The sequence below is a fragment of the Rousettus aegyptiacus genome, unplaced genomic scaffold (genome assembly GCF_014176215.1).
Source record: "Rousettus aegyptiacus isolate mRouAeg1 unplaced genomic scaffold, mRouAeg1.p scaffold_m13_p_17, whole genome shotgun sequence".
NCBI classification, from domain to species: domain Eukaryota; kingdom Metazoa; phylum Chordata; class Mammalia; order Chiroptera; family Pteropodidae; genus Rousettus; species Rousettus aegyptiacus.
In genome coordinates, this window is record NW_023416292.1 from 20,006,465 (window position 1) to 20,025,228 (window position 18,764).

The 18,764-nt window shown below is 42.8% G+C and overlaps 1 protein-coding gene across 6 annotated transcripts; it reads right to left on the reverse strand.

Moving 5' to 3' along the window:
- Positions 1–3,692: 3,692 nt before the first annotated feature.
- Positions 3,693–17,824, reverse strand: FMO4 (flavin containing dimethylaniline monoxygenase 4). 6 transcript variants are annotated; one of them, XM_016147146.2, is made up of 9 exons: positions 17,522–17,823; positions 16,295–16,432; positions 13,937–14,125; positions 13,122–13,284; positions 11,144–11,286; positions 10,071–10,270; positions 8,624–8,976; positions 6,715–6,784; positions 3,693–4,831 (listed from the first exon to the last, which is right to left on the reverse strand). In XM_016147146.2, the coding sequence occupies exons 2-9, from the start codon at positions 16,424–16,426 to the stop codon at positions 4,423–4,425; spliced, it is 1,659 nt and encodes a 552-aa protein (XP_016002632.2). In that variant the 5' UTR covers positions 16,427–16,432; positions 17,522–17,823; the 3' UTR covers positions 3,693–4,422. The 6 variants fall into 6 exon arrangements, with proteins under 6 accessions (XP_016002632.2, XP_016002631.2, XP_016002633.2 ...); XM_016147145.2 differs by having other exon boundaries at positions 16,295–16,435; XM_016147147.2 differs by having other exon boundaries at positions 8,624–8,973; positions 16,295–16,474; positions 17,522–17,822.
- Between the last annotated feature and the right edge of the window lie 940 nt (positions 17,825–18,764).

Consider the following 18,764-nt stretch of genomic DNA (forward strand, 5'->3'; position numbering starts at 1 on the left):
ATAGCCTGACTTTTTGAGGTCTCCTGATTTATCTGAAAAATTAATGCAAAAACTGTGTTCTCTTCCATAAACTGTCCACATTTATCCTATACTCCCACCCCTCCCTTTGGAAACCATCAGCTTGTTCTCTGTATCTGTGGGTCTGTTTCTGTTTTGTTTATTCATTTTTGTTTTTGTAGATTCCACATATAAGTGAGATCATATGGTATTTGTCTTTCTCTGTCTGACTTATTTCATTTAGCATAATAACCCTAGGTCCATCCATGTTGTCGCAAGTAGCAAGATTTCATTCTTTTTTTAGGGCCTAGTAATATCCCTTGTGGGTGTGCGTGTGTGTGTGTGTGTGTGTTTGTGCGTGCGCACATGCACGTGCGCACAGATGTATATATCACTTCTTTATCCATTTATCTCTTGATGGACATCAAGGCTGCTTCCATATCTTGGCTATTACTAGTAATGCTGCAGTGAACATAGTGGTGCATGTATCTTTTTGAATAGTGTTTTTGTTTTCTTCAGATAAATACCCAGAAGGGGAATTACTGGGTCATATGGTAGTTTTTTGTTAATTTTTTGAGGAATCGCCATTGTTTTCCATAGTGGCTGTACTAACTTACAATTCTACCGGCAGTGTACCAAGATCCTGTTTTCTCTATATCCTCGAAAGCATATGTTATTTGTTAATTTTTTTGTGGATAGCTATTTTAACAGGTGTGAGGTGGTATCTCATTGTGGTTCTAATTATTTTCTTGATGATTAGTGATGTTGAGTATCTTTTCACCTGTCTGTTGGCTATCTGTATATCCTTTTTGGAGAAATGTCTATTTAGGTCCTCTGCTCATGTTTAAATGGAATTGTTTGTTTGTTTGCTTGCTTTGCTTTTGGTGAGTTCTTTATATATTTTTGTACAATAACTCCTCACTGAATGTATCATTTGTGAGTATCTTCTTCCATTCAGTAGGTTATCATTTTGTTTTGTTGATGGTTTTCTTCACTGGGCAAAAACTGTTTAGTTTGATGTAGTCCCATTTGTTTATTTTTTCTTTTGTTTTTCTTGTTCAAGAAGATATGTATAAAAAGATATTGCTAAGATTGTATCGAAGAGTTTACTGCCTATGTTTTCTTCTAGGAGTTTTATGGTTTTAGGTCTTACGTTTAAGTCTTTAATCTATTTTGTGTTTATTTTTTTTATATGATATAAGTAAGTGGCCTGATTTCATTTTTTCCCATGTTATCTGTCCAGTTTTGCCAGTATTACTTATTGAAGAGACTGTTTTTACCCCATTATATACCCTTGCCTCTTTTGTTGTAGATTAATTGACCATATAAGTGAGGATTTATTTCTGGGCTCTCTATTCCATTCCATTGACCTATATATCTCCTTTTATGTCAGTACTGTACTGTTTTGATTGTTAGCTTTTTAGTATAGTTTGATATCAGGGAGCATGATACATCCCACTTTGTCCTTTCTCAGGATTTCTTCAGTTATTCAGGGTCTTTTCTGGTTCCACGTAAATTTTAGGATTAGCTGTTCTAATTCTGAGAAGAATGCCATTGGTATTTTCATATAAATTGCATTGAATCTGTATACTGCTGTAGGTAGTAAGGACATTTTAACAATATTCATCCTTCTGGTCCATGAACGAGGTGTATCCTATTTATTTGTACCTTGTTCAATTTATTTCTTTAATGTCTTATAGCTTTCAGAGTAAAGATCTTTAACCTCTGTTAAATTTATTCCTTGGTTTTTTAAACAGTTTGACGCAACTGTAAATGAGATTGTCTTCTTAATTTCTTCTTCTGTTCATTCATTATTGGCGTACAGAAAACAAGAGATTTTTGTATATCGATTCTGTATCTTGAAACTTTACTGACCTCCTTTATTCTAATGTTTTTTTGGTATAGTTTTCAGGGTTTTCTATATGTTGTACCATGTCATCTGCAAATAATGAGAGTTTTAGTTTTTCCTTTTTAATTGGACACCTTTTATTTCTTTGTCTTGTCTGGTTACTGTGACTTCCAATAATAGAAGTGGCTAGAGTGGGCATCCTTGTCCTGCTCCTGATCTTAGAGGAAAGGCTCTCAGCTTCTCAGCACCCAGTATGATGTTAGCTGGGAGTTCATCATTTATGGCGTTTACTGTGTTGAGATATATTCCTTCTAAACCCACTTTGTTGAGCGTTGTTTTTTATCATAAAAGGATGTTGAATTTTGTCAAATGCTGGATCGATTGAGATGATCTTGTGGTTTTCATCCTTTATTTGGTAATGTGGTGTATCACGTTGATTGATTTATGAATGTTGCATCTCTGGAATGAATTTTCCCCTCTTCATCATGGTGTATAATCTTTTAATTATATTGTTGAATCCAATTTGCTAATATTTGGTTGTACTTCAATGTTAGCTAATCTGCTGTTGATTCCTTCTAATGTGTTTTTCGTCTCAGTTACTGTATATTTCAGGTCTGCTTGATTCTTTCTTACACTTTCTAACTCTTTGTTGAAGTTCTCCCCAAATTCTGTATTCCATTCTCAAGTTCTGTGAACCTCCTTCAGACTGTTTTTCAAAAGTCTTTATCAGGCAAATTATTATTTTTTCCATTTCCTTAGGTTTCTTTTTTTGTCTGGGAATTTTTCTTGTTTCTTTGAGAGATATTCTTCTGTCATGTCATTTTGTTTGCCTTTCTGTGTTTGTTTATATGAATTAGACAAAGTAGCTTTCTCTTCCAGCCTTATAAAAATGGTCTTATGTATAAGCAGGCCCTGTAGACTGTGTGTGCTGGATGGTTTCGGCAGGCTGGTAGGAGATTTGTGGGTGCCTAAGGCTTTTGGGGCACTGGCCCACTGAGTCAGAGTGGCTCCAGGTGGGGAGGCCAGGTGCATGCAATAATGCCCTGTTGATCCGGCTAGCTCCCTTTGTTTGGGCCGAAGTGGGCTTGGGCTCAGAGACCTTGCGGCCAGGCCAGAGAACCTGGTTGGAGCCCTCGCCCACCCTATAGAGGTGGGGGGACGCAAACTGAACTTTAGCTGACTTTCGTGTCCCTGCGAATGCTCCCTTTGACCAGAAACACAGTGTGCCCAGCCAGCCGGTCCTCAGACGCCAAGCCAGCTGCAGAGAATTCCCCCCGATTCCATGTGCAGGCCAGTGGGTTGAAATGGCGGGAGTATTTGCATCATGGAAATTTGCAAACACTGCAGATCTCTGTTCTGTCTCTTTCTTGCTCTGTGAATCAGGGCGAATGACTTCTCTGTCTTTGATTTCTCATCTAAAAATTAATACACGGAAAAAATAGCAACGTTATCTATAATAAGCTAATAACGACATCTCAGGTCTGCTTTCTCCTTCAGGAACTTGGGGACGGATAGCTTAAATGTGACCTTGCTCCTGTTGGTAATCTTCAGTTGGTTTTGAAGGTTTGGAATTAGGTGCCCCTTCTAGTGGGGGATGTCACTGGTAAAATCCTAGGCAAGCTCTAGCAGAAGGTCCAGTCCTAATGATTGAAAACAAGTTCCCCTTTGCTAATAGCACATGAGTGGTGGTGGTGGTGGTGGCAGTGATGGTGGTGGCTATAGGCCTCAGTGGTTTGGTGGGGACACAAGAACAAAAGAGAGACCCTAGCTGGAAGTTGCTACCGGAGAACCCACGGGAAGCAAAGGCCATACCGTCTGGTCAGGTAACAGGGAACAGAGCCAGTAACAGTTTTCAAAGCTTTTAATTCAGAGAACTGAAAATGTCCTCAGACTCTTCGGCTATTAATGGTTAATTTACTAGGTACCTAATACCTTGTATTGTTTCATTTAAAGTTCACTTTTAAGGGAGGTACTACTATTACCTTTCACGTTTTCCAGATGAGGATACTGAGGCTCAGAGAGGCTAAGTTGGCCAAGACCTCACGGCTAATAACAGAGCGAGGCTTATCATCCAGGTCAAATTTTAAAGTGAGTGTTTTCGAGTGGTGCACTAGGCTCCCAGTTGCTGTATTGTTAGCTGTATTTACTCTAATTGCCGCCTGAGTTGTTCTTTACTTATGAAATCAGCCGTTAGTGGACCGCCATCATTAATAGTCTGGGAATATTCTTTATCCCTGTCATTTCTCTACATCTGCCCATACCTTTTGAAATAGTTTCTATGTTAAAATTTCCACAATTTACCTAATTTGAGTGCCATCTTATTCCTACCAGGATATTGATGTTTATAGAAACAATGACTACATGTGTGTGCGTGTGTGTGTATTAGAATAATTACTAGGCAGACTGTGAATTGGAAAGGTACTGACACTAGAGAGGAAGATAGAATAATAATTCCGATAAGAGGTGATTGAAACAACTTGGATAACAGCAGTTATGATGGAAAGGAGAGGAAGGAAGCACAAGATATTTGGAGAGAGAATTAATATGACTCGGTGCTGTCATAACCAGACTCATCCTCACCAAATACTGATTAGGTAAGGGGAAATTCTACCTCGCACTGATTTCAAAAAAGGTGAAGGTTTACAGATCAGTAGAAGAGAGGCAAGTAGGACAGGCACTCCCCAAACTTTTAAGTAATGTGACAGAGAGGCAGACTTGGGGGAATCAGGAACACATTGAGTTTTAAAGGGTTTCAGTGTCCTGTCCCACTGGGTCAGGATGGCATTTCTGGCTCCATCCCATTTTCCAGGACCCATTAGGCGGTACTGGTATGGAGTACATGGTCCAAAGAAAACTTCCCAAGCTAGTCTAGGGTCCTTGAGGAACAGGAGCAGGATGTTGGGCTTCACGCCTATGGGTAAGGCGAGGTCATCCATGTAGCGGATGTAGTCAAGTTTCTGCTTGTTGGCGCTGTCCATCACACCCCTGGGAGGGAAAAAGATGGATCACTTTTCTTTTTCCAGTTATGAGAGTCACCCTTCCTCCTACCATTTTGTTTCTTTTTATTGGAGTCAAACCATGTTTGGGGATGTTTTTCTATGATGAAAAGAGTGAAAACAGTTTACTCACAGAGGGTATTTGCGAGGATAATTCATTTTGTTAAAAGAGATGGTAAAAGTTGATAATGGGAAGAGGAGCTTTAAAGCATGTTTTTGGTTCTCGAGTTTAATATGAGGGCAAAATCTGATCGGTCCTAATATAATAGTTGTTGGATGAATGAACGTGACCAGGAAGAGTCACGAATATGGCCTCCTAAATTGTTTTTATTGACGTTAATTGAGAGTTGAGAGGGCCGTACTTGTGTGCCAGCACCGAACACGACACGGCTACGAGTAGAGGGTATATGAAGGCTTTATTCCTCCCTATTTCTGTTCCTTGTAAACTTTCACGATGTCTCAGTGTCATGCACTCATTTATTCCTTCAGTAAATACAAGTCTGTGGCAGACAGGCATCACCCAAGGTGCTAGATTGCTCTCAAGGAGCTTGCAATCTAATGAGGGAAATCAGCAGGCTATAAAAAAAACCAACAGCCAAACACATATGTAATATGTCAGGTGGTCATAGGTAACAGGAAGGCACGTAGGTCGGGGAGGCGAGGAGCAGTGACGAGGAGGCTGGGTGGCTCGCGGTTTCATATCGTGCTGTCAGAGAAGGCCGCTCTCTTAGGAGGTGCTGTGTAGACAGAGTGAGCTTCAGGTGTCCAAAGGGGTTAGAACATTCCAGGCAGAGGGACCAGTAACTGCACAGTGGGGGGCGGGGGGAGGGAGGCAGGAAGTGGGGCGGTCTGCCTGGCCTGTGTGAGGAGCAAGGGAAACTGGAGTGTGTGCGGGGGTGGGGGGGTATGCGTGGGCGGGGAACAGCAGGGGACAAGAGCAGAGAGGTGGCTGGTGGCCCCGCAGGGCCGCACAGCTGCGGGGGAGTTTCCGGGGCGCTACTGGAGGGTTTGGAATGCAAGAGCAGCGAGCAAGGCATTACTGGCTCTTGCTGCGGTGTCGGGACTAGGCTGGGACAGCGGAGTGGATGCAGGGCGAGCTCGCTGCACAAGAGGTGACCCCAAGTGTCCCCAAGTGTCTTCGTGCGAGAGGGGGTGGTAGCGGCAAGGGTAGGAAGAAGGGCGTGGAGTCCGGATTTATGTGATGGTAGGAGCTGGTTTGGGGTGCGAGACACAGAGGACGGAAGGCTCTCTGCAGGGGTTTTGACGGGTTGCCAGGATGAGCAGCCACTGAGCAGGAGCCCACGAGCAGGGTGGGAGGCCAGTGGTGGGGCCGAGTTCGCGTTTAGAGATGCCTGCGATGTATCGGAGTGGGGCTGCCCAGAGGGGCCTGGGTTAGGAGTGGGGTGCTGGAGGGAGATCTGGGCCAGGACAGGATGGCCGTAAAAGCCACAGGCCTGGGCAAAGTCACCTACGAGTGAGTGTTAATAGATATGAGAAGAGGTCTGAGGAACAAGGTTGGGGTTCACCAATTTTTAGGGGCAAGGATGAGGAGACACCAGGAAATGCAGAGAGAGAGAGAGAGCAGCTTGAGAGGCAGGAGGAGAACCAAGACAGGACGGGGTTCTGGGGGCTGGGCGAACACAGGGATGCCACGTGCTGGGGGCCGGGCTCTGTATGCCGCAGAGGGACCCTGGCTCCCCACCTGAGACGGCTCAGGACACAAATCTAGTGGATGGAAGGGTTAGGACCGATACGTATTCCTAATGCAGTTATTTCCAGGCTATGCTGTTTCTCGTGGGATGGCTTTTATATCTTGTTTTGGTTGTTAGAATATTTCGATAAGTTTTCTCTGTGGCAAGCTACATTTCATACCTTTTTATGAGCTGCTCCTTTTTGGCAAACTCAGCCATCAGCTTTTGGGAGGGAGGTATCTTACAGAGTCCTGGGAGAGAAATTGAAAGCAAACACTAAAGTCAAAGCTAGCTTTTCCTCTGAGTTCCCCTCCCATCCTCTCTGGCCCGCCTTGGCTTCAGCCTCAGAACACATGACAGTCAAGGCTCGGACAGGAATTAGAGCTCAAAGGGTCACTTTCTGGAGGTAAAACCCCACTCTGAGCTCCCTTACCTAGGGGGCCCTACTGCCGGAATCGTGGCCCAGCCCTCAGCGGCAGCGACTCACTGGTCATCAGCACCTGGCCCTGCTGGCCTGCCCCTGTCCCTGTCCCCTTCGTTGCCAGGCACATGACATGTTTATATACATTATTTGTCTCATATTGCATATGTATCCCCATTTATATTTGTATGTGTGTTTTAAAGCTACTGGTTGATTAAATGTACACACTTAAATGATCCCACTTCTGTACACCTGCTTAGGTGTGTGTTTACTTTTGTTACAGGGGGACCCTCAAGCCTAGAAGGGGTCTGGTGGTCTCTCGGTGTCACGGAGGCTCTGCCTGCTGAGCTGTTGTCTCGACCTCCCTCCCAAGGTGGCCTCAGCGCTTGAACTCTGCCTTCCTGAGGCGGCTCCATCAGAAGCCAGGGTGTGGGGCTGCCATCCACGCGACGTGGGCCAGTCTTAGCTCTGCAGTGTAGTTGTCACCAGGGTCATTTCACCCCGTAAAAACTTTACTTGATGATTCCTGGGTGGCCTCTGGGAGGCTTGTGAGAAGCGTGACATTACTCCTGCGATGCACTCTAACCTGGCTTGGATTTGTCAGCTCTGTCATTTGGAGAAGCATTTTTGAGCTTGTTTAGAAAATACTTAAAAATACCACCAGGTGCCTTAAGATAATGCTATGAAAGCACTTTAATTAGCCTTAAAGAAATAAAAATTTGTGATAACTTAATGAAAGACTGTGGAATTTGACATTATGTTTGCGCAGTGTGATAAAGTCAGTACTACTTAGTGCTGTGATACATGCCATTTATAAATTATTGGTGATTGTTTTTGTTCACGAAGGACAAAATTCTGCTAAAGGCCAGCTGGTTGGCTCAATTGTGATTGCAATTTATGGTTTAAAATAATACAAATGCAATCCTTTAAAATGCTTACTAATTTAAAACTTTCCTTACTTTAGAGAGGTATGACGAAAATAGCAATAGTAAGAATGACAGTGATCACTCAGCATTTCTGTGTGCTAATTGCACTATGTGCAGTCATCACCCATTTTGCAAAATCCTTGTGAAAGAGATTTTATTATCCCCATTTTACAGATTAAGAGGCTGAGATTCAGAGAGGTCTTTAAAAAGGTCACGAGTTTCAGACTGGGGATTGGACCCTGGTGGTCCTGGCTCCCACACCTGCCCCCTTTATAGTGATAACTGATGACAGTTAATATCCAAGGTCTAGAATATTTTTTACAGGCATTTCTTAAAGGTTACTATCTCCTCAGAACTCAACTTTAGTCACAGCGTACGTGATTCTTTCTTTGGAAGCAAAATTCTACTTCTAGTAATAAATAGAAAACTTTAAAAGTAGGTAGACTAGACTAGAACAGAATAGCACCCTTAAGCTTCCAATAATTTCAGTTAATCTGGGAACAGTGATTATATTCTGTGGTCCAAATTTACCCCATCCATAGAGTCAAAACCTCTTTTTCATTTTGCCTCATCGGTGACAGAAGCACACCCACGATAATATTACATGTGTAGAAAATGAATTTTCCATGAAACTTTTTGATATTTCCATATTTAGCTCACACCTGTTTGATTCTGGCTAAATCACAGGGCACTAATTTAAAGACTCAGCTGACTGCACGGCTCTTTCGATGGAGTCAGGGTACCTTTGAACACTCTTGTGGCCCATCGTGCCTGGAGCTCTGCAGCTGTTAAGATGGATCCTGTGAGGAAGATGTGGCCTATGATCGCTAGCGTGGCCCTCTCGAGGTTCGAGGGAAAGACGAATTTGTACAGGAAAATCTTTTGCGTACAGAGGCTTTTGAGAGGTTCTTCAAAAAAGGGGAAGGAAGTGGTGTACCCTGTCGTGAAGATCACCACATCGATGTTTTCTTCCACTGTCCCATTGTCAAAGACAGCGGACGTTTCCGTAAACTCCTTCACACTGGTTTTCACGGTGACGGTCCCACAGAGGATAGAGGTGGGCAGCTCATCGTTTACAATCAGTTTCCACTTTCTCCTTGGACACGAGAGAAAATCATTCACTGTAGTTATGTCTATGAGACGCTTCAGCAAATGATTTATGTGGTCATTTCAGGGACATTATCGGCCAAGCCAAGGGAGTGAATTGACCAGCGTCCACCTAACTGACTGTCTCTATCACACGTTTTGTTTTCCTGCTCCCTGTGGGAAGCATGTGGGAAATGACTACACCCACTCTTTCCTGCCTGGGGTTTAAAAGCCTCTGTCTCTTGGAATTAATTTCTGGAGCAATGCTTTCCTCAAGAATATCAGGGTCGAGTACACAACAAGCCAGCTGATGATCTGTTTTGGGTCTCATGTCACCAAAGACCTCAAAGAATTGACATTAGACAAAGAGGGAATTAACAAGAAACTTTTTGGATAAAAATTTAAAAATCTGTACCTATTTATACTGATAAATATTTTCATTACGAACATCATTTCTACCGAATCACAGCAAGCATAATGTCTTTACAAAATTTACAGATCACATCATTCCACTGCCATTAATTTTCTTTATAAGTTGAAAGCTGTCTTACCAAAGAAAAAGGTATGTGGGTCAAGCATATAATACAAGTCACATTTAATGACCTTACACACACTTTGAAGGTTTTCTTTTCCCTGCCCATGTGCAACTCTATACAGATGTTTATTAAAAAAATATTAATTCTAATACTTCCTATTAGAGATTCATACCTCTATTAAGCCAGGGTGGACATTTTTTAAAGTTAGGGAGAACTGGCCACCTGTACTCACTGGTGCTACAAATTCTATTTGTAGATCTAGCCATTCTGTGATTTCTCAAAGCCAATTTAAATTTCCTCATTTCCACACTGGAAAAGCAAAGTTTTCACCCCTCATTTCCTTCTAGCCTCGTAAGTTACTACTTTTGTTATCAGACAGGGAATACTCTTACATTAAGACCTGTTGTAGTACCCGATGGGCATTGTCTTCAAGAAATAAGCTTAGAACAGAATAAGCAAAGGCAGCATCTCAATTACTGAACATTTGGAGTTCTGAATAAAATAAAGTGAGAGATATCAATTAGATAATTTTCCCATTAGATAAAAAAAAAAAAAAAAATTCCAGTACCTCTTTGTGAGACTTAATCCACAATTCTCATGGCTAAATATTTTATTCGGCCGCCTGTTTTCAATCCAGTTTTGTACACATGAAGGCAGAATTTGAGTAGTAAAGTGAAGGTATCTTCTTTTAGACATCATCTGAACTGGATAGCCCCCATATGAAAAACGGTAGACAATCTGGGTATCAGTTCTAGTACTGAGAAATACCTAAAAAGGGAGGCAAGAAGGATAAACACATGCCCATCATTTTGTAGTATTTTTCTCTGGTGTGTTTCAAATGGTCCTACAACACTCTGGTCTTAGAATGACAGAGGACTGGGGAATTTGCACATAAATCTACAAGTGACCATCTGTTTCTGTTGCTGTCACTGTTTTCACAAATCGCTTTTACCTGATCTCCATACCTGTTATGTATTTTCATCATGTTTAGCATAAAAAATTATAGTATTAGTAAATATATGATGTTGACCTGACAATTTTTCCACATGTAAATAATGTAGTATTTAACGTGAAGTTTTGAGAAAGCAATATTAGCTGCTTAAATTAAATTCAATCTAGAATTAAAATCTATTTTATTTTAGGTCTAATCACTGTCCTATAATTTATGTTAGAGTGGAATAATTTCTAATTTGTGAATCTATGCTTAGACTTTCTAAAATCATTATGTAACCGTCTTGGGCAAAGTAAGGGTTGCTTTTATCTTAGGACAAAATATAAATCTGACTTCTAATTGAACATTTGGAGATGTTCAGAAAACACCCCCTTCCATTTTTACATGAGAGTTTTGTCAGGATTACAAAGGGAGAGTGTAAAAGAAAGATAATTGGTGTGGGTGGAGCAGTTGGCCCATTCGATCTTGTGCCCGAAGGGGCCCCTTGGAAAAATGCCTCCTGGGCTGGTGTCCCCACACTTTCCATAGCTCCTCTTAGAGATGGTTCAGTCCTGTGAGGTGTGCATTTAGTTTCCCTCGCCCCCTGTCCACATAATCTGTGATCGGCCAGTGTGTTTTATGCTCCTCAATACCTTTCTCTGGCCACCGGAGATGACGCGTGTGGGGCGTGCGGGTTCGGAGTGGTGTACCTGAGCTGTGGTTCGGGCCAGCTCCACTGCGATGTCCCCTCCGGAGTTCCCAAGACCGATCACTAGGACGCGCTTGCCCTCAAAGCCTTCCGGGCTCCTATATTCTTGACTGTGCAGGATCCGGCCTTGAAACTTATGGATTCCTGAGGGGAAGGAGCGATCGGAAAAATCAGAGCTTTCCCAGCACAGGCCCAGGGGTGGTGGGGAAGTAGCTAGTGTGGCAGAGCGCCTTCTATGTGCTCTACATGCTAAGTATTCCGCATAGATGACCTCGTTTAATCCTCAGAGATACTCTGTGAGATGGGAACTTGTATTTTCACTTCTCTGAGGCTCAGAGTGGTTATGTTTACAGGACTAGTGCTAGGATTTGGTGCAAACCCCCGGACTCCAAAACTTTGTTCATAATCATTGTGCTAAATGCCACCTCTCAAGAGCCAGAGCTCCGAGGGAACTGTAGCAGACCAGGACTCCTCTAAAACCTCACACCACATCCACTCACCAAGAGAGCACAGAGAGGAGGTTGGGGCTCCCTGTCCCTGGGCACAGAGAGGAGGTTGGGGCTCTCTGTCCTGGCGTGCCCCTGTACAGACCCTTTTAAAATCTGGTCACAAACCGAGACCTCCTCAGGAGGAGTCTCTGAATCTGGATGGGTGGGTTTCCCTCTTCTCCATAATCTGTGTTTTAGGGCAAAAGAGAGGGGCACCCCAGTATTTCTATTGCAATCATTTTTTTTCTGTTGTAATCCTCATTTGATCTCAGATGCTTGCTCTCAAAATGACGCAAAACTACCTTGCTATTCTAGTTCACAGTTATCCAGTCCTTGCTTGGGACCAACTCTGCCAGTTTACATACTACTGCCCCAGGGTCCTCACCACTCAACTCTTGATGGACCTTTTGTAACGAGCATCCTTCTTCAGTTACAGTCTAAGTGGGACAAAGGGGAGTTAGCAGTAAAGGGCAAACCATCCCAAACCTGATAAGACACCAAATTCCAAAAGTATCAGTTTGTCTGACACTTGTCACACATTTCCCCATGGGAATGTTATTATAAGAGGTGGTTCAATATTCTTTTAGTATGCTTGTGTGTTTAGCCCCCAGCCTAGCAGCGAGTCTGAAGCCGGACTGCCATTGATGATACTGCTTCTTTGCGAAATTGTGTATTGAATTTTTGCTCGATTCCTAGGATATTTTGTTAATTTGAGATTACATTTGTAAGACTTATATATTTCATGTTTTTATTGGCCAAGGTTTGCAAGCTTTATTCTTCACTCCTGTCCTTGAAAGGTCTTTCACGTCCTTAAAAAAGTTTCAAAACGTCACTTACTCAATGGCCTTTAGGGTTACTTAGATGGGACAGAAAAAGAGAGTAGCTTTACTACATTTTAGTAATTCTCATTTGATCTCAAAAGATGATTTGCTGATCGTGAGTATATTAAAAAGAATGTGCCGCTGGAGTTAAAAGCATTTCCAAAAGGGAATTTCTAAAGCTCCTTTGAGTTGCTAGCCCTGGTGTAATGAGCATGTAGAATTTTATTGTGGTGACTGCTTTAAAAGCTGAAAATATTCCTTTGGATATATAATTTCTGTTATTTTTCTTAAAAAAAAAAAAGAAACCTGTCGAGTTTCCTTATACTCTCACTTTCTTTAAGTTATTCAATTATAGGTCATCCGTGATTCAAATAACCTGTAATTCAATGACAAAATTCAAAGCTTGTTCTGTTTCAAGACAGATCTCATAGTTTTGAACCTTGTGATTGTTGACTTAAATCACAAAGGAAAAATAAAGTTTAAAGAACAGTAGCACTTATATTAACAAAAATAATAATAAGACCTGACACTAATATTGTGCTTTATGCCTTTCAGAATTATTTCTGAGGATGAACATAAAATTGGCCATAATCATTAGGGAATATTTCCCATTAGGAATGAATAACTTCCCTTCTAGAAGAACCCAGGTCTCAGGTAGAAAATGACTCACCAGGAAAGGACTCCAGAGGTAAATGGGAGTCTGAGAAGTGTCCAGTGCAAACCATCACAGCATCAAAGATCACCGTTTCATGCTTTCCCTCTGTCTCTGTGACAACGTCCCACTGACCAGTTTCGGAAAAGTCTGGACGCTTCGTGACACTGCGCACCGTGGTCTGAAAGCAAAAGGCAAACACTTGCTTTCTGTCAGTCCCCTTGGAACCTCATGCAATGATGGGTACAGTGTGGTACCCAGGTTTGTCACTTCAAGTGGGCCGAGTCAGCCTCACGATTGGGGTCCTGTTACCACTGGTTTATCCTCTCCCTGGAGAAGTTAGATAACTTGGGCAATGTCTTAGAAGTGGTCATACTCATTCTCAAAACATCTGAACGCCTTTAGTGGCAGCAAGAAACAATCAGTTTTTATCCCTGGTGAGGAGGAGATGAACTACAATAGCAGATGCATTGGGACAATTTAGGAAAATGAATTTTGACCCATTATCATTTCTGTGGTTCAGACTTTTAGTTGTTTATTCCCAATGGGTTTCATGAACAAAATTCATTTTTCCTTCCCTATCCCTCCCCCCTCAAAAAAATTCCGAATTTCATCCTGAAGGACAATTTAGATTTAGAGGAGGAAGCAGGAAATTCAGTATTTTAATGATTTATTTGAGTAAAACTTGAGCCTCAGGCTAAGTGAGAAGTCTTTATTATTTGCCTTATCCAGAGAGAAAAAAACCCAGGAAGTTTGATTCATCATTCCATCTGTATTAGATTCGTGACTGGGCCAGCCCATTCATTAGCCTTCCATAACCCGAGGGGTCTTACCCTAAACCGAATGTATTTCAGAAGGTCAAAGTGCTCAGCAAATTCTTGGATATAGTTCCAAAACTTTTCTTGCCTCATGTAATTGGGATAATCTTCTCGGAAGGGGAAGTCACTGTAACATGACATTTCTTTGCAGATATTTGTCACTAGTGACTTGTAGACCCTGGTCATCCCATCTTTGCAAGTTTCCTGTGGGGAGGGCACAGTTAGCTCGACGAGTGGGGGAGACAGGAGGGAGAGAATAGAGACCTGAGGTTAGTTTTCTACTTGTCCTTCCAAAGAGTACCAGGAACACTTAGCACTGGGTCATCAGAAGCCTTACCAGAAGCCGTTGCTGGGATTGGAATTATTCAACATGGTGTTTTTCTCAGACCGCAAAGAAACTACCAAAAGGCAACAGGCTCTCTGAGGCTAACACACCCTTGCGTGGCGCCATGGACGTGGGGCCAGCCCCCTGGTCTGCCTCGCTCATCTTTGCCTTCTTGCCTCACCACGGTTAATCCCCTCACCCAGGCTCTGAACCTCTTCCTTGTGCCTTTCTTCCGGGAACTCCTCACTGATTTTTCTATTTATTTTCTTACAGATTTCCAATCAGTCTCTCTTCATTGGCTCCTTCACATCAGCTCTTAAATTATCGGTGACTCTAATTTTGAAAATGAAACAAAACTGTCCCCTTTCAACCTAAGTCCCCTGTCCAAGCCCACGTCTCCCTGTCCTGCCTCAAGTTTCATGAAGGGATTGTCATCTCGGCAGCCTCTGTTTTCTCACAGACTCCCCGACTGTGTAGCGGTGTCTTGTCTCTGTCTCTGTCACACAAAAAAACCCCAAAAAGGTCTACATTAAAGGCACCCATGAACTTCTTGTGGCTGCAGCCAAATCTCTCTTTCTCCTTCAAGTTTCTTTCTGAGTTGTCACTTTTTCTGAGAAGCTGTCCCTGACCCAACAGTCCTACGTGAGGTCACTGTTGTGGCCTCATAGCACCCTGCCCTTCCGAACTGATCATGCTTCCCTGTGATCATCTGTTTACTAACTCTGTTCCCCGCCACACTGTAAGGAGGACTGGACCCCTGTCTACTTCATTCCCCGTTGTATCCCGATAGAAGGACATGATAAGTACTTTTCGAATGAATGAAAAAAATAGTACAAATGCATTTTTGAAAAAATAATTGTATATATATATGACTGGAAGAAATTACATGAAAACTTTAAGGGCGCTGACCCATGGGTATTGATGTTATATTTAATTTGTATTGTTCCTTTTGTTTAATTAAATATTATTTTCTAAAATTAATCTGTATTACTTTAGGTTGTGAGAAGGAAACCAAATAAATTGTGAGGTCATATAGCAAGGGGTACACAAACCAGGCACAATATTTCCTTTTCACACTGATGTCTGGTGCCTGATGAGGTTCATGGTACCCCAGAAGGCCGTAATCCTAAGCTTGTGACCTCTCCTGCTTGGATGCATTTGCTTATTCTGTTTCTTCATTATCCACCAAAGACTGGCAGAAGCCACCTCCTCCATGAAGGCTTCCCTCATTCATAATAGTCTGAAGTACACTCTCCCATCTTGAGCTCCCAACGGATGTTGCTCTTCTCTTGCCCCTGAAGCATTTAGTACTCAGGCCTCCCATCTTCAGACACCATCTACCCCACCACTGGGGCAGACCCCCCAATTCCCACTGGAGATCCTGCTACCCCCAGCACCCAGGACCAATCCTGGCCAGAGGCAGTTGGTATTAGCCACTTCCAGCCCCAATTTCTGATGCTTAAGCCATGTAATGGCTGGCCTAGCCCTGAGCATAACCCCAGGCTGCATATTCCACTCCCAAGAAGGATTGATCAGTGCCTGGGTGATTCTTATTCTGATCATTTCTTTCAAGGTTAGGGTTCTTGCCTCGCCCTTGCCAGCTGTCTTCACAAAGACCCAAACAGTGCCTGAGGGCTGAGGCTCCGTGACCTGATGCCAACTTCCATCTTTCCTAAAGTGTCATCTGCTCCCTATTTGCCAAGGCCATTCTGCTTACCTGATGTGACACTCAGCTACTTTGTCTTAGAATGTCGATGGTCCAGAAATCACCATAACTTTCAATACTGTGTGTACCAAACTTAACTCTTTTGACTCTTTCTTCTGTTCCCTTCCCAGTTTCCCTCCCTGCCAATTCTCCAGGCTCATCACCTATGAGACCACATCTGCACAGTGTTAGCAAGGCCTCGCATCATGCCCAAGTGCATGTTGTTGCGTGAACAGCTTCCTTACTTGATCACCAAGGTAGGCTAAAGCCGCCATGACTGAGCAGGGACAGAGCTCACAGTCCGATTATGACTGATGGAGGTGGGAGGGAACGAACTACGCACAGTAAACTTCCATAATCCCCCGATGTCATTGGTTCTCTCAAAGCAGGTGGGCTCCAGGTCCTCGTCCAAGCAGCATTTGATGGAGGAGAGGCCACTCACACCAGCCCCAATCACTGCAACTCGCTTGGCCATAGTATGCTGCTAGAGGAAGGTCGAGCAAAGCTTCTTTATATCACAAGTCTGGAAGGGAACACTTGTCACAGAACTTGACTTTTATGGTAATATAAATACCCTCCTTTCATCTTTGAGCTGAGGCAGAATTGCATTTTGGTTAAAAACGAGGGCTCTGAAATTAGACTGTTTTGCTTTAAGTCCTGGCCTCACTTCTTAACGGTGTGACCTTGGGTTAGCTGTTTTACCCTGCCTGTGTCTTAGTTTTCTCATCGGTACAATGCCGATGTAAATAATAGTAGTACTTATTTTAAATATTTGTTATAAAGTTAAATGACTGATTATATGTTAGAAGGGTTGTAGAAGTATATCTGCTACATAATAAGTGCTCAATTAAAAATCGAGCTCTTATTATTGGCTAGTGTTGCCAAAACCCTGAGTCCCTGGGGACTTTAGATTAAAGGGGTCGTTTGCAATCACCTAGCCTTAGGAATTGCAGTCATCAAAAATGTTAGTTTTTATTCAGAGTGCATAGAGTCCTGGACCACGTCCTGCCATGCAACAAAGATATTACACAAATTGGAGGGTGGGGAAAGAGTGTCTTAACCTTGTTTAGAGCCAGGATTGGCTGAGCTTGATACAGAACAAAGTCAACAAGGAAAGTCACATGGGGCACTCTAGAGTCCACAACGAGGTCACAGGAAAATGGAGATGCCTGTGCTTGTCAGGACAGATTGGAGGAAGTCAGTGTCATGGGCATTTATAACCAGTTCTTCCTACCAGAAGCTTCGTGGAGTGTTTTGTGCCTGGTACTCCCATCTCATCCAGAATGTGAAATCAGAGGCGTGCCCAGAATCACAGAAAGTCCCATGACTCTGTTATTCTCCCTGGCACTTTCCTTTTGGGTGGTCTGTCTCTTCCTAGAATGTTCGTTTGCTTCCTGACTTCCTCCTTCATTCTGTTGCTTAACCCTAATCAAGAAACTCCTGAAGAAGAGACACTCATTCCTAAGGAATGCAGTTGGAATAGTCATCCTCTGCCAAAGCAGCTTCTGGAAGCATTTCCCCATTTAAAAGGAAAAAAAAAAAAAAATGAAATAAAATCCAGAGCACTTACCTTGTTGTTATAGAGCAGACACTCTGACAAAATTATTTCTCAGAGTCAGTAGCCAATGGTAGCGTTTGTCAAAGGTAGCGACTGTCTTTTAAACAAAATCTCTCTGTTCTGAGAGAAAAATAAAGGAATGCTGATTTTGATCACAATAGTCTCAGTGTAAAACAACCACCACCCGTCTTTCCTGTTATGTTGGTGACCGCTGAAAGAATAGGTGCTGAAGGTGAAGAAAAGTTGCGTAGAACACGAGCTCGATACTTCCGGGATCTCAAGGGTAGGCTGACGACGGTTAGGATAGGGCTTCGGGACTGGAAGGCGTGGACACTTCTGCCTCTTTCCCCACCCTCCTTCCAAGGGGGCAGCGCCCGGTGATCGGATGCACTGCACTTCTCACCGAAGCCTCCAGAGGGCGTCGGGTCACAAGAAAGCCCAGCCCTCAGTGAAACAGGCGTCCCCTCAACCTGTTTCAACCTGAAACAAGCTTATTCGGCCCTGAGTTCTTAGTCCCTTGAACCATCTGAGAGCTTTTCAAAGGAGAAAGCAACTTGGGTGACTATCACCTCCCCAAGTTCTTTCATGTCTAGAATTACCTAACTCCAGAAGTGTGATTAAAGTTAAAAACTTATAATGGAATTAAGCAGTTTCATTTTTTCAAGAAGGGTCAGCAGAGTGAGCTGGTAAATATGTTTAAGAAAGTATAAAATTAGTTGTGAATATTAACCTAGGGCATAAGAAGAAGGAAAATTAGAAGCAGTGGCAGTAATAGAATACTGAGTAGGGATCATCTTTTTTTCTGCTTTTCCCCTTCTCCATCAAGTGCTTGAAGACCATCTTACAAAAAAACCATCCTAGATTCATCGAACAGTTTTTAGACCAGAAGCACAGACACAAATGCCCACGGGGTTTAGGAAAGTCACCTTAACGAGGGCAGGGGGCCAGGTAAGACTGGCTTGGAAAGCACACCCTCTGTCTATCGGATTCAGCTAAATGGTCCTATTTGAGAGCAGGAGCCCAATATTGTAAGGCTTTAGGCTCCTTTCAATAGAAACCACGAATCCAGATTTTTATATGAAATCTTATGTTGGCAGCACATTAATTTTTATTCTGAAAAATACCAAACCAACAGAGACGTTGAAAGAACAGGTTCATTAATGAACACCAATGTATCCCTCACCCATTCTATCTCCTGTTAGCACATTTTCTTCCTCTCCGTCTCTCTGTCTCTCTGTCTCTAACTCTGTCTCTG

Excerpts from the sequence above, each read along its gene's own strand:
- FMO4 (XM_016147146.2), bottom strand. The coding sequence starts at position 16,426 with ATGGCCAAGCGAGTTGCAGTGATTGGGGCTGGTGTGAGTGGCCTCTCC. Across the intron at positions 6,785-8,623 it reads GGCCACAAGAGTGTTCAAAG|GACTCTGTAAGATACCTCCC; the intron begins GTACCCTGACTC and ends TTTCTCTCCCAG. Across the intron at positions 4,832-6,714 it reads AAGGAGCAGCTCATAAAAAG|GGGTGTGATGGACAGCGCCA; the intron begins GTATGAAATGTA and ends TTTCCCTCCCAG.